The following is a 13,596-nucleotide window of genomic DNA, read 5'->3' as shown; positions in this document are numbered from 1 at the left end:
CATGTGTCCCCTCTTCTTCATGTCTTTTCTACATCAACCTGTGTCCCCTCTTCTTCATGTCTCCTCTACATCAACATGTGTCCCCTCTTCTTCATGTCTCTTCTACATCAACATGTGTCGTCTCTTCTACATCAACATGTGTCCCCTCTTCTTCATGTCTCTTCTACATCAACATGTGTCCCCTCTTCTTCATGTCTCTTCTACATCAACATGTGTCCTCTCTTCTTCATGTCTCTTCTACATCAACATGTGTCCCCTCTTCTTCATGTCTCTTCTACATCAACATGTGTCCCCTCTTCTTCATGTCTCTTCTACATCAACATGTGTCCCCTCTTCTTCATGTCTCCTCTACATCAACATGTGTCCCCTCTTCTCCATGTCTCTTCTACATCAACATGTGTCCCCTCTTCTCCATGTCTCTTCTACATCAACATGTGTCCCCTCTTCTTCATGTCTCTTCTACATCAACATGTGTCCCCTCTTCTTCATGTCTTTTCTACATCAACCTGTGTCCCCTCTTCTTCATGTCTCCTCCACATCAACATGTGTCCCCTCTTCTTCATGTCTCTTCTACATCAACATGTGTCCCCTCTTCTTCATGTCTCTTCTACATCAACATGTGTCGTCTCTTCTACATCAACATGTGTCCCCTCTTCTTCATGTCTCTTCTACATCAACATGTGTCGTCTCTTCTACATCAACATGTGTCCCCTTCATGTCTCTTCTACATCAACATGTGTCCCCTCTTCTTCGTGTCTCTTCCACATCAACATGTGTCCCCTCTTCTTCATGTCTCTTCTACATCAACATGTGTCCCCTCTTCTCCATGTCTCTTCTACATCAACATGTGTCCCCTCTTCTTCATGTCTCTTCTACATCAACATGTGTCCCCTCTTCTTCATGTCTCTTCTACATCAACATATGTCCCCTCTTCTTCATGTCTCTTCTACATCAACATGTGTCCCCTCTTCTTCATGTCTCTTCTACATCAACATATGTCCCCTCTTCTTCATGTCTCTTCTACATCAACATGTGTCCCCTCTTCTTCATGTCTCTTCTACATCAACATGTGTCCCCTTCATGTCTCTTCCACATCAACATGTGTCCCCTCTTCTTCATGTCTCTTCTTCATCAACATGTGTCCCCTCTTCTTCATGTCTCTTCTACATCAACATGTGTCCCCTCTTCTTCATGTCTCTTCTACATCAACATGTGTCCCCTCTTCTTCATGTCTCTTCTGCATCAACATGTGTCCCCTCTTCTTCATGTCTCTTCTACATCAACATGTGTCCCCTCTTCTTCATGTCTCTTCTACATCAACATGTGTCCCCTCTTCTTCATGTCTCTTCTACATCAACATGTGTCCCCTCTTCTTCATGTCTCTTCTACATCAACATGTGTCCCCTCTTCTCCATGTCTCTTCTACATCAACATGTGTCCCCTCTTCTCCATGTCTCTTCTACATCAACATGTGTCCCCTCTTCTTCATGTCTCTTCCACATCAACATGTGTCCCCTCTTCTTCATGTCTCTTCTACATCACCATGTGTCCCCTCTTCTTCATGTCTCTTCTACATCAACATGTGTCCCCTCTTCTCCATGTCTCTTCTACATCAACATGTGTCCCCTCTTCTCCATGTCTCTTCCACATCAACATGTGTCCCCTCTTCTTCATGTCTCTTCCACATCAACATGTGTCCCCTCTTCTCCATGTCTCTTCTACATCAACATGTGTCCCCTCTTCTCCATGTCTCTTCTACATCAACATGTGTCCCCTCTTCTTCATGTCTCTTCCACATCAACATGTGTCCCCTCTTCTTCATGTCTCTTCTACATCACCATGTGTCCCCTCTTCTTCATGTCTCTTCTACATCAACATGTGTCCCCTCTTCTTCATGTCTCTTCTACATCAACATGTGTCCTCTCTTCTTCATGTCTCCTCTACATCAACATGTGTCCCCTCTTCTTCATGTCTCTTCTACATCAACATGTGTAGAACATGTGAATCTCCTCCTAGAACACAATAGCCGCGTTCACACCAAGTACTTTGCCGTACTTAGTTCCCCCATGGAACTAAGAGCCAATCGCGTTCACACCGGAATAAGTCCCTGCGGGTGGATTAGGCAAATGAAGCCGCTGACGTCACTTCTTCTTCTTCTGCTTTGGGTTTACTGGCAGGCCGCAAACCACTTCACGGCGTATACTGCCGCCCGAAGTCCCCGGAGTTGGGGACTGGCTGCTGGGAGTCCCAGCAGCTTCGACTGAAGCCTTCTGAATAAATCGCCAGAACGCCGACACCTCCTCATCTCCACCGCTCCCATGTTTTCTTTTGTGTTGCCATTAGTTAGTCTCTCTGCGTTTCTGCGCTGGGCTAATGCTAATGCTAATAATGCTAATGCCAGCAAATACAATGGCGGCTTCACAAAACGTTTCTGAGTTTTACGGGGCGTGGTTTGCAATTCGCCCAGCCAATCAGACATTGGAACTTGTTTCTCCCCAGGAGAGTAGCCCCTCTCTAGCAGGGACTGAAAAGGGGGGAACAGTTCTCATGAACTAAGTTCTCTTTTTGGTGTGAACGCAAAATCCCAGGAACTATCGGAACTAAAAGGGGAAAGTACTCCGGTGTGAACGCGCCTTATGTGTTCTTTGTAACGAAATGTCTCTCAGAGGGGCGTGGGGAGGGGCTCCTTATTTTCATCTAAAGTAACAGACAGAGAATCAGCACTTTGCAAACAGGGCTGAAACAGAGGGGATTATGGGTAATGCTGCAATGCTCTGTTTGGTGTTTCAGCCAATCAGAGCCAGGCTCTGTATATATCTGAGACCTGTGATATATTGATGAAAAACAGTACAATAGGGGACCTTTAACATAAAGTAAAAGACACAGGAAGTGAGGAAGAGAATCACATCACCTTGTGTCCCTTAGCATGTCTCAAGACTATCTACATAAACTCGTAATTATTATTATTATTATTATTATTTTTGAACATGTATTTATTGATTTTTTACATTTATCACATTACACAAACCGAACATTAGACATATGGCAGATTACAAAATAATGCTAAAATAAAAAGTGTGCAGTTAGTAGAAATCAGTTTAAAGTACAGACCAAGAATATAAATAAATTATTTTATTTATATCGTCCAAATAGACGAACCATATTCAACATTTCCTCACCGTAGTTTACTCTCTTCACTTTGACCGTCCACCGCTTCTGCAATGTCCCCATTTTTGTAATAAATTCCAACTCGTAATCATTTAGTTTTTCTCTGACTCCAGGTCAGTTGCGGACCCCCGTCGGCCGTGAGCTCGTCCTGGATTACATCATCGAGAGGAAGAGGATGGACGACCTGTGCGGCAGCATCATCGACGGGCGCTTCAGGGAACAGAAGGTGAAGAAAATACATCTCCGTCAACTTGAGTCTTCTCCGTCGAATGATTAGTCATGTACTCCGTTAACCAGAGCCCTGCATGCTGACTTGACATGGCTTGTTTTGCCCGACAGATGGTCAATAATCCCAAAGATATTTTCAGTTTATTATGATATGAAATGTAGAAAATCATATTTAAGATTAGATGAACCTTTATTAATCCCTGTAGGGTTATTCTATGGGTAAAGCAGCAACAGGTATACGAGTGAAACACGGAATATATCAAAATAACAATATAATAATTCGGTGGAACTGTAAACATACATATATGGATACTTAAAATGTATATACATGTCTGTCTTCAAGTGCATGTCCAAAAGTAGGTACATAGGGTGCATCTTAAGTTTTATTTGCACTTGATGATTAATTTAAACATTTAATCGCAAATCAAAAAGGTTAAATCTTCTGTAATGAGTTTCTTTGCTTTTACTCTCCGTATCTTTTGATAAAAAAAAACCATTTTCCATCTTGTTATAAATTTAAAAACACTAATTGACATTCTACGATGCTGTTAATCAAATTATATAAAGAGTGATTTTTTACACGTGCACAACGAGAAATGTTCCTTTCTTCTCCTCATCAGTTCCGTCTGAAGCGCTGTGGTCTGCGTAACCCCTGCTACCTGGTGGAGGAGTGTGGGAAGGCTGCCTCTCACCTGAGTTTACCTGAGACCACGCTGCAGCAGGCCATCGTCAACACACAGGTGAGAGAACACACACTCACACACCTGCATGGTGCTTTAGGTGCTGTTTACACGAGAACGCAAACGGTTGTATCCGCTACTTTTCTCTTTCGTATGGCCCGTTCGTTCACACGAGGCCGGAATGGAGACGCGGAAACGATAACGTGGATAGGTGGATAGATCTGCAACCGGAACGCTCTGGGGGCCAAACGGCTCCGTGTGTACGCCCCATACGATCATTTCCTGATAAGGATGAAGCCATAGCCCCGCCTCCTGCTCACTGCTGTAGCATGGTCAGTAGCTAGTGCTACTGACCATGCTACAGATGTTAGTGCAACATCTACAGCTCCTCTTAGTGTTGTCACGATACCAACATTTTGGTTTCGATACCAAGTCAAGAATTGAGATTGCGATTCTTTTTCGATACTTTTCTTAAAAAAAGGGAAACGGTTTTAAATGTAATTATTGTGCTTTATTTCACACCAGAACCAGAACACAAACTTTTAAACAATGCGAACAATAAATTAAATAAATGACTAGAATTTGTATTAAATACAATTTAAGCATCATCTATAAACAACTTTTTTGTTTTTCGCTTCTGGCGTCTTTTTTGTCAACAAGCCGAGGCGCAGCGGCATAACACTCCCACTTGCAGCCATGCTTCTCACTTTCTCACATGCTCTGGCAGCTAGCGCGTGCACGAGAGAGGGGAGGCACTTAGAGCGTGCACGAGAGAGGGGAGGGACTTAGAGCGTGCACGAGAGAGGGGAGGCACTTAGAGCGTGCACGAGAGAGGGGAGGGACTTAGAGCGTGCACGAGAGATGGGAGGCACTTAGAGCGTGCTTGAGAGAGGGGAGGGACTTAGAGCGTGCACGAGAGAGGGGAGGGACTTGGAGCGTGCTTGAGAGGGGAGGGACTTAGAGCGTGCTTGAGAAGGGAGGGACTTAGAGCATGCACGAGAGAGGGGAGGCACTTAGAGCGTGCACGAGAGAGGGGAGGGACTTAGAGCGTGCTTGAGAGAGGGGAGGCACTTAGAGCGTGCTTGAGAGAGGGGAGGCACTTAGCGCGTGCTTGAGAGAGGGGAGGGACTTAGAGCGTGCTTGAGAGAGGGGAGGCACTTAGAGCGTGCTTGAGAGGGGAGGCACTTAGAGCGTGCTTGAGAGGGGAGGGACTTAGAGCGTGCTTGAGAGGGGAGGGACTCAGAGCATGCACGAGAGAGGGGAGGGACTTAGCGCGTGCTTGAGAGGGGAGGCACTTGGAGCGTGCTTGAGAGAGGGGAGGCACTTAGAGCGTGCACGAGAGAGGGGAGGGACTTAGAACGTGCTTGAGAGGGGAGGGACTTAGAGCGTGCTTGAGAGGGGAGGCACTTAGAGCATGCTTGAGAGGGGAGGGACTTAGAGTGTGCACGAGAGAGGGGAGGGACTTAGAACGTGCTTGAGAGGGGAGGGACTTAGAGCGTGCTTGAGAGGGGAGGCACTTAGAGCATGCTTGAGAGGGGAGGCACTTAGCGCATGCTTGAGAGAGGGGAGGCACTTAGCGCGTGCTTGAGAGAGGGGAGGGACTTAGCGCGTGCACGAGAGAGGGGAGGGACTTAGAGCGTGCACGAGAGAGGGGAGGGACTTAGAGTGTGCTTGAGAGGGGAGGGACTTAGAGCGTGCTTGAGAGGGGAGGCACTTAGAGCATGCTTGAGAGGGGAGAGACTTAGAGCGTGCTTGAGAGGGGAGGGACTTAGCGCGTGCTTGAGAGGGGAGGGACTTAGAGCGTGCTTGAGAGGGGAGGGACTTGGAGCGTGCTTGAGAGGGGAGGGACTTGGAGCGTGCTTGAGAGAGGGGAGGCACTTAGAGCGTGCACGAGAGAGGGGAGGGACTTAGAGCGTGCTTGGGGGAGGGACTTAGAGCATGCTTGAGAGAGGGGAGGGACTTGGAGCGTGCTTGAGAGAGGGGAGGCACTTAGAGCGTGCACGAGAGAGGGGAGGGACTTAGAGCGTGCACGAGAGAGGGGAGGGACTTAGAGCGTGCTTGAGAGGGGAGGGACTTAGAGCGTGCTTGAGAGGGGAGGCACTTAGCGCGTGCTTGAGAGGGGAGGGACTTAGAGCGTGCTTGAGAGGGGAGGCACTTAGAGCGTGCACGAGAGAGGGGAGGGACTTGGAGCGTGCTTGAGAGGGGAGGGACTTAGAGCGTGCTTGAGAGGGGAGGGACTTAGAGCATGCACGAGAGAGGGGAGGCACTTAGAGCGTGCACGAGAGAGGGGAGGGACTTAGAGCGTGCTTGAGAGAGGGGAGGCACTTAGAGCGTGCTTGAGAGAGGGGAGGCACTTAGCGCGTGCTTGAGAGAGGGGAGGGACTTAGAGCGTGCTTGAGAGAGGGGAGGCACTTAGAGCGTGCTTGAGAGGGGAGGCACTTAGAGCGTGCTTGAGAGGGGAGGGACTTAGAGCGTGCTTGAGAGGGGAGGGACTCAGAGCATGCACGAGAGAGGGGAGGGACTTAGCGCGTGCTTGAGAGGGGAGGCACTTGGAGCGTGCTTGAGAGAGGGGAGGCACTTAGAGCGTGCACGAGAGAGGGGAGGGACTTAGAACGTGCTTGAGAGGGGAGGGACTTAGAGCGTGCTTGAGAGGGGAGGCACTTAGAGCATGCTTGAGAGGGGAGGGACTTAGAGTGTGCACGAGAGAGGGGAGGGACTTAGAGTGTGCACGAGAGAGGGGAGGGACTTAGAACGTGCTTGAGAGGGGAGGGACTTAGAGCGTGCTTGAGAGGGGAGGCACTTAGAGCATGCTTGAGAGGGGAGGCACTTAGCGCATGCTTGAGAGAGGGGAGGCACTTAGCGCGTGCTTGAGAGAGGGGAGGGACTTAGCGCGTGCACGAGAGAGGGGAGGGACTTAGAGCGTGCACGAGAGAGGGGAGGGACTTAGAGTGTGCTTGAGAGGGGAGGGACTTAGAGCGTGCTTGAGAGGGGAGGCACTTAGAGCATGCTTGAGAGGGGAGAGACTTAGAGCATGCTTGAGAGGGGAGGGACTTAGCGCGTGCTTGAGAGGGGAGGGACTTAGAGCGTGCTTGAGAGGGGAGGGACTTAGTGCGTGCTTGAGAGGGGAGGGACTTAGAGCGTGCTTGAGAGGGGAGGGACTTAGAGCGTGCTTGAGAAAGGGGAGGGACTTAGCGCGTGCACGAGAGAGGGGAGGGACTTAGAGCGTGCACGAGAGAGGGGAGGGACTTAGAGTGTGCTTGAGAGGGGAGGGACTTAGAGCGTGCTTGAGAGGGGAGGCACTTAGAGCATGCTTGAGAGGGGAGAGACTTAGAGCGTGCTTGAGAGGGGAGGGACTTAGCGCGTGCTTGAGAGGGGAGGGACTTAGAGCGTGCTTGAGAGGGGAGGGACTTGGAGCGTGCTTGAGAGGGGAGGGACTTGGAGCGTGCTTGAGAGAGGGGAGGCACTTAGAGCGTGCACGAGAGAGGGGAGGGACTTAGAGCGTGCTTGGGGGAGGGACTTGGAGCATGCTTGAGAGAGGGGAGGGACTTGGAGCGTGCTTGAGAGAGGGGAGGCACTTAGAGCGTGCACGAGAGAGGGGAGGGACTTAGAGCGTGCACGAGAGAGGGGAGGGACTTAGAGCGTGCTTGAGAGGGGAGGGACTTAGAGCGTGCTTGAGAGGGGAGGCACTTAGCGCGTGCTTGAGAGGGGAGGGACTTAGAGCGTGCTTGAGAGGGGAGGGACTTAGTGCGTGCTTGAGAGGGGAGGGACTTAGAGCGTGCTTGAGAGGGGAGGGACTTAGAGCGTGCTTGAGAAAGGGGAGGGACTTAGCGCGTGCTTGAGAGGGGAGGCACTTAGCGCGTGCTTGAGAGGGGAGGGACTTAGTGCGTGCTTGAGAGGGGAGGCACTTCGCGCGTGCTTGAGAGGGGAGGGACTTGGAGCGTGCTTGAGAGGGGAGGGACTTGGAGCGTGCTTGAGAGGGGAGGGACTTGGAGCGTGCTTGAGAGGGGACGCAAGACTTTTTTGACATCGTATTCGTTTGCGTGTAAATGGGGTCTGAAAGTGCACTGCATTAATCACAAAACAAGATTTGTTTGAGTCTCTGATGTATACATGTTGTCTTTTGTATATGTGTGTATGTGTGTGTGTGCTTCTTTGTGAAGAGAGTCCAGGATGTGAGGGAGTCGATGGCCTACCTCACCGTCATGACTCGATACCTTAATAAACTCTACCAGGTAAACGTTTAAATACATATTTTATAAAAGCAATACATGTATGTTTTTAAAATCGTCCCAAAAGATAAAACAATTACGGTAGGGTTTTGCCTCGACTTCAATCACTTAGACATGTCCTTGTCCTTGTCCTATAAAGAAATTAGTATATTGTGTCTAAGTCGGCCCCAAAACAAGTGGAATAGTTATGATAATAAACTTTGAAATCTGTTTTCCAGAACTGTACGCTGACGTGTCGCTCCAGAGAGCTGGAGGGGGATGGAGAGGAGGAGGAGAGAGGGACCCCCCCCTGCTCTCTTATCTCCTTTGCAGAGTTCAACCACGGTGCAATCAAAAACAAGGTGTGTGTGTCCGTCTCTTTGTTTTTGCATTTAAAGAAAGACTTTTCGCAATAACTGTTTTAATTTCCAACTACCCTGTTGGTCCATAATCTATTTTTTACAATTCTTTATTCAGAAGACAGTTGAGAACATGTCCCCAGTTACAGGGAGGAGTAGACATTAGCAATAAGGGAACAGCATCTGATACCCCAGTCCTCAAAGACCTCCACTGGCTTCCTGTCTCGCATCAACTACAAAACTCTGGTCCTCACCTACAAAGCCCTCCACCATCTGGCCCCCCCTTATCTCACAAACCTTCTCACTCCTTATCAACCCCCACGGCCCCTCAGATCCACCGCAGCCGGACTCCTATCCACTCCCACATCCACACTCTGCAGCTTTGAGGACAGAGCCTTCTCAGTAGCAGCTCCTAGGCTCTGGAAGCCCCTCCCCCAAGATCTCCGTGACTCCTAGTCCCTCACAGTCTTTCAGTCCCGCCTCAAAACAAATCTTTTCAACTCTGTCTACCCATAAGCCCCCCCCCCCTCTCAATCAACTTCCTCTTGACTGCCTTTTTATTTTTTACTTACTTGTTTGCCTGTCCTTGTTTGTCTACCCTCCCTCATCCTGTAAAGCGTCTTTGAGTTGTGAAAAGCGCTATATAAATAAAATGCATTATTATTATTATTATACAATGTTCATGAACTTAATACGATAACAGAAGGGATGTCTCGTCACTGAGGCATACTTGACAAACAATATTTTGCTAATTAGACCAAGCAACCTTTTTATGTTGGTGATAGAACTGGTTATCAGCTCATCGGTTCATAATCTATTTGAATAAATGAATCTCTCCCTCTCAGAGTCAGACGGTGAAAGAAGTGTTTGCGCGGCAGCTGATGCAGGTGAGCGGACTGTCGGGAGACAAAGCAGCTGCTGTCCTGGAGCTCTACAGCACCCCACTCAGGTAACCCACGAGACGGTATGTTCACACATCTCACCTGTTCAAGTATTCCTACCTTTCGTTCCTGGCAATGCACTCGGGATTTCCTGCAGCAGCAACAACGGTGTTTTTAGATAACGTATACAAAGAACGAGGCAGTTGGCACTCGCAGAGATAGATATCATGGAAGCAAAACTTCACCTGCTGCCCTTTAGTTTCTGACTCTCCCTCCATTTTCAAATCACGTCTCTTCACACCCCTGATCACATGACGCATCTTCTGTCCTTATTGATTGTATTGTCTTGTTGTTCTGCTGGTTTTTAGTTTTTTGTGTCTTGTATGGCGACCTTGAGAGCCTTGAAAGGCGTCTATATAAATAAAATGTATTATTATTAAAACATTACATTTCAAGGATTCAAAGGCTTTATTTTTCATGTCGCAAAACTACATTGTAATCTTAAATCTCATGCTCCTCCTCCTCCAGCAGTGCAACACACAATATGCCCAGCATGAAAGAGTTAGACATAGAAACCCAATACAATAATGCAATAGACAAAATGGGACAGGTAAGTTGAAGGAATATGAAATATGTGTTCATATAACAAAGAATACGTTAAAAAAATAAAGGAGACATTTCTGACTTTGGGTAATTAAAAACAAGGTTGAAACATGAGGGTATACTTGGCGTCGGGCCGAACCACGCCCCTTAGCTGTGATATATGAGCATATACCACGGCCTGAAGTGAGCTATTGCTTTTATTCAAACCCAATTCAAAGTACTGGTCTTCACATATAGAGCTGTCCATGGCCAAGCCCCAGCCTACATCAATGACCTGATCCACCCGCACATCACAACCCGGGCCCTGAGGTCCTCTGAGCAAGGCCTCCTAAGGGTGCCCCGAACCAGGCTAAAGACTAAGGGTGCCCGTGCCTTTGAGGCGGTGGCCCCAAGGCTTTGGAACAAACTCCCCCAAATAATAAAAACCTCGGCCTCAATCGAGATTTTTAAGGGGCGGTTAAAGACCCACCTTTTCCGACAGGCCTTTGGGTCGTCGGAGGAGGTGAGTTAGTGGCTGTCTTTTTTGTATTGGTGTTTTGTCGTATGTTTCATCCTATGTATTACCTGCTGCCGTTTTATGCCTTTTATTCTACATTTTATAGTTGTACTGTGAATTGTGTCCTGTGTACTGTACTGTGAACATCCGTGTTGAGAAGGGTGCTATATAAATAAAGTGTTACTTACTTACTTACTTTATAAAACGGTTACCAAGTGTGGCAATATGAAAGAAAAATACACACTCTAATTTAAATAGTTTTTATTAGTAAATAATGATGTTCAAAATAAAATAGTCCCTCCGTTGCCTTCTGCAAGAAACATAGTGCGAGGTGGTTGCTATGCAACAACACTAACAGCTAGCGAACACATTAGACAGAGAGCGTTGATCCATTATTTGGCTATTTATTTACATTCATGTGTATGTTGCTGTTTATTGTGCACCCACTAAAAACCTGTCCCGCATCAGTAGCTTGGCTTACGAGGTTACTTGTTGAGGTTGTTAGGCTGTTGCTTGGCGTGGTGAGAATATTGCTCCACTTTCTCCGGTCCCCGAGATTTGGCTTCCAGCAGCTCTAGAGAGAGCTTTCGCACCTGTGGCCACTGACGCTCATCATTTCTCTGCTTTGTTTCAAGACCCGCCTCAGAAAGCTTTTGAATGAAGCTACTTCTCCAGTTGGTCTACCTGCTCTTCACGTAGCTCTGCATGTCGTCGTTTAGGTGCTTTCTGGAGATAGGCACGGCTCAATCCACTCCTCCATAGTGAGCCCCCCCCGGAGGTCCAAGTTAACCTTACATGTTTCCATCTTGAGCTTTGCTAGTTAGTTTCATAACGGACGTAATGTAACAGCTGTAACGGTTGTAGCTTTTCTCAGACGCGGAGGGATACTGACTTGTGAAAAGAACTACAAATCTACCCGTGATATACGCTCATTATATCACGGCTAAGAACCAATCAGATTGCTTGATTTGACTTGTCCGTTTTATAAACACATTGTTATGCAAACTCTCTTATATTCACGAGTACAAGACATTGCGCTACTATAAGATATTGTTGATATTTAATTCAAATCTTTCTTCCTCTCTTAATCTCAGTCTCCTGACAGCCTATGAGCGATGTGCAGGTGAAGCTGATAAGGAGAAGCTCCTCTCCTCCATCAGATACGGGAAGCTCAAAAGGTTTGTAGTCCAACTGGTTTCATATTTCTCCCAGCATGCTCTAATGATCCATGTACCGTACTTTTCGGACTATAAAGCGCACCTGCATATAAGCCGCAGCAGCTAAATTGTCCGTCTGTCTTGCTCTCGTTCTGTCTCTCGGTTCCACTTTTACTTTGGTGGCGCTACCTGTCTCACGCGGACCGGTCATAGAGCCCGTAGGGTTAAAGGTGGTTAATTGTACCTGTAAGTCCATAGATTTAGGAGGTTCCCTAGTGGCCGTTAGCTGTAAAAAAAAAAATGGGGAAAAAAGTCGCGGCTTCTAGTCCGAAAAGTACGGTAGTATTTGTTGATATCAAGTTGAAAACCTGAGTCAAAGTACTGTGGCTTTTACTCACAGTTCAGATACAAATTAACGTAATGGCAGTACTGTAAGAAATTGCAATTAATTCACATTTCATTTTCCCTTTTTTCCAGGAACCTGGGTCCAGCTCTGAGCAGAACAGTTTATCAGCTGTACTGCACTCAGGGAGCACTGACGTAGCTTAATATAAAAACATATCATGAACATATTTTCACTTGGTTTCCATGCCTACCTTACTTGAATTAAACACATTTTAGGATGGAAACGTCCTTTGTTATGTAAATATTAACATGCTGCTAAGTTCTCATCACCGTAACATATTGCTACTTGTATGAAGAATTTCACAAACGCCCCCTGGAACTTAAATAAAGTTTAAGGTTTTAAATAGTATTGTTGTTATTGCATAGGATGTTTTACACTACAGTTTGTGAAGAAAGCACTGCGGTAAACTTCTAGACGGTCAGAAATGAAATAAAGAAGAATATTTGTAATTGTTAAACCCTCTGCACTTTTCTTTGTGACCCCTGCTTTCATTTTTACATTTACGCAATGGACTATTTGTTCAAGACGAGATGACTTTTACAGCACTTTTCAGCGACAAATGCAAAGTACTTGACATCGAAAGCATTGAGACAACGTTCAAAAACGTCCCAAAAACATTTGATAAGAGGACGATTAAATGCAATTAAAAAAACAGTCATTAAAAAGTGAAGAAAATAGACTAAAAATAGAAAATGTAAGAATGTACATATCATACTATTAAACAAGGTAGTGGTGGGAAAGATTTTTAAATTCCTTACTTGAGTAAAAGTACTAACACCACACACTCCATTTCAAGTAAAAGTATTGAAGTACGATAAGGGAATTGTACTTAAAGTACCCAGAGTAAAAGTACTCATTTAAAGCGATAACAGCAAATATTCACATTTAAGAAGCTGGAATTGTGAAATATATTTGAACAAAATACTTCTTATGAGTTTAGTTTTTTGTATTTTAAACGTGTTTCCTATATTGTGTGTGTCAACATCTGATTTTATGAAGTAACTACATCTGTATAATAAATGGAGTATAACATTGCCTCCCAACATTAAAGGTGGGGTAGGTAAATTTGAGAAACCGGCTCGAGATACACTTTTTGTTATATTCCATGGAATGCTCTTAACATCCTGATAGCACTGAATATCTGAAGTGCTTTGACAACAAATCCATAAAAAATGTCATCTGTGGAAGCCGTAATACTGTACGACCAATTATTATTATTAAATTTGAGGAACCGGCTCGAGATCGCTAGAATTTGAAAATACACAACCGGAGAAAATCTGCCACTTCCTTACAGAGCCCCTCCTCCAACACACACGAACGCGCACATGACCAATGAGGGCACGAGATAAGTTTGTGCCCCGATGGGAGGCTGACAGGCAGGTAGGCCATCCAGTTACTTTAGCCGGCCCG

At 46.5% G+C, this 13,596-nt stretch overlaps 1 protein-coding gene across 1 annotated transcript in view; it reads left to right on the top strand.

Annotated features, from left to right (window-relative positions):
• LOC117442610 (crossover junction endonuclease MUS81-like) overlaps positions 1–12,601 on the top strand; it is a 40,090-nt gene extending 27,489 nt beyond the window's left edge. Inside the window, exons 15-21 of the mRNA XM_034078586.2 lie at positions 3,265–3,394; positions 4,017–4,136; positions 8,237–8,308; positions 8,524–8,646; positions 9,489–9,592; positions 11,718–11,801; positions 12,258–12,601. Of these exons, the coding sequence (XP_033934477.2) occupies positions 3,265–3,394; positions 4,017–4,136; positions 8,237–8,308; positions 8,524–8,646; positions 9,489–9,592; positions 11,718–11,801; positions 12,258–12,324 (700 nt within the window). The 3' untranslated portion in view covers positions 12,325–12,601. The remainder of the gene's footprint in view (positions 1–3,264; positions 3,395–4,016; positions 4,137–8,236; positions 8,309–8,523; positions 8,647–9,488; positions 9,593–11,717; positions 11,802–12,257) is intronic.
• The last annotated feature ends 995 nt before the right edge of the window (positions 12,602–13,596 follow it).

Source organism: Pseudochaenichthys georgianus, chromosome 3 (genome assembly GCF_902827115.2).
Source record: "Pseudochaenichthys georgianus chromosome 3, fPseGeo1.2, whole genome shotgun sequence".
Lineage (NCBI taxonomy): Eukaryota > Metazoa > Chordata > Actinopteri > Perciformes > Channichthyidae > Pseudochaenichthys > Pseudochaenichthys georgianus.
Note: the sequence above shows the minus strand (reverse complement) of the source record. Positions and strands in the feature narration are given on the sequence as shown.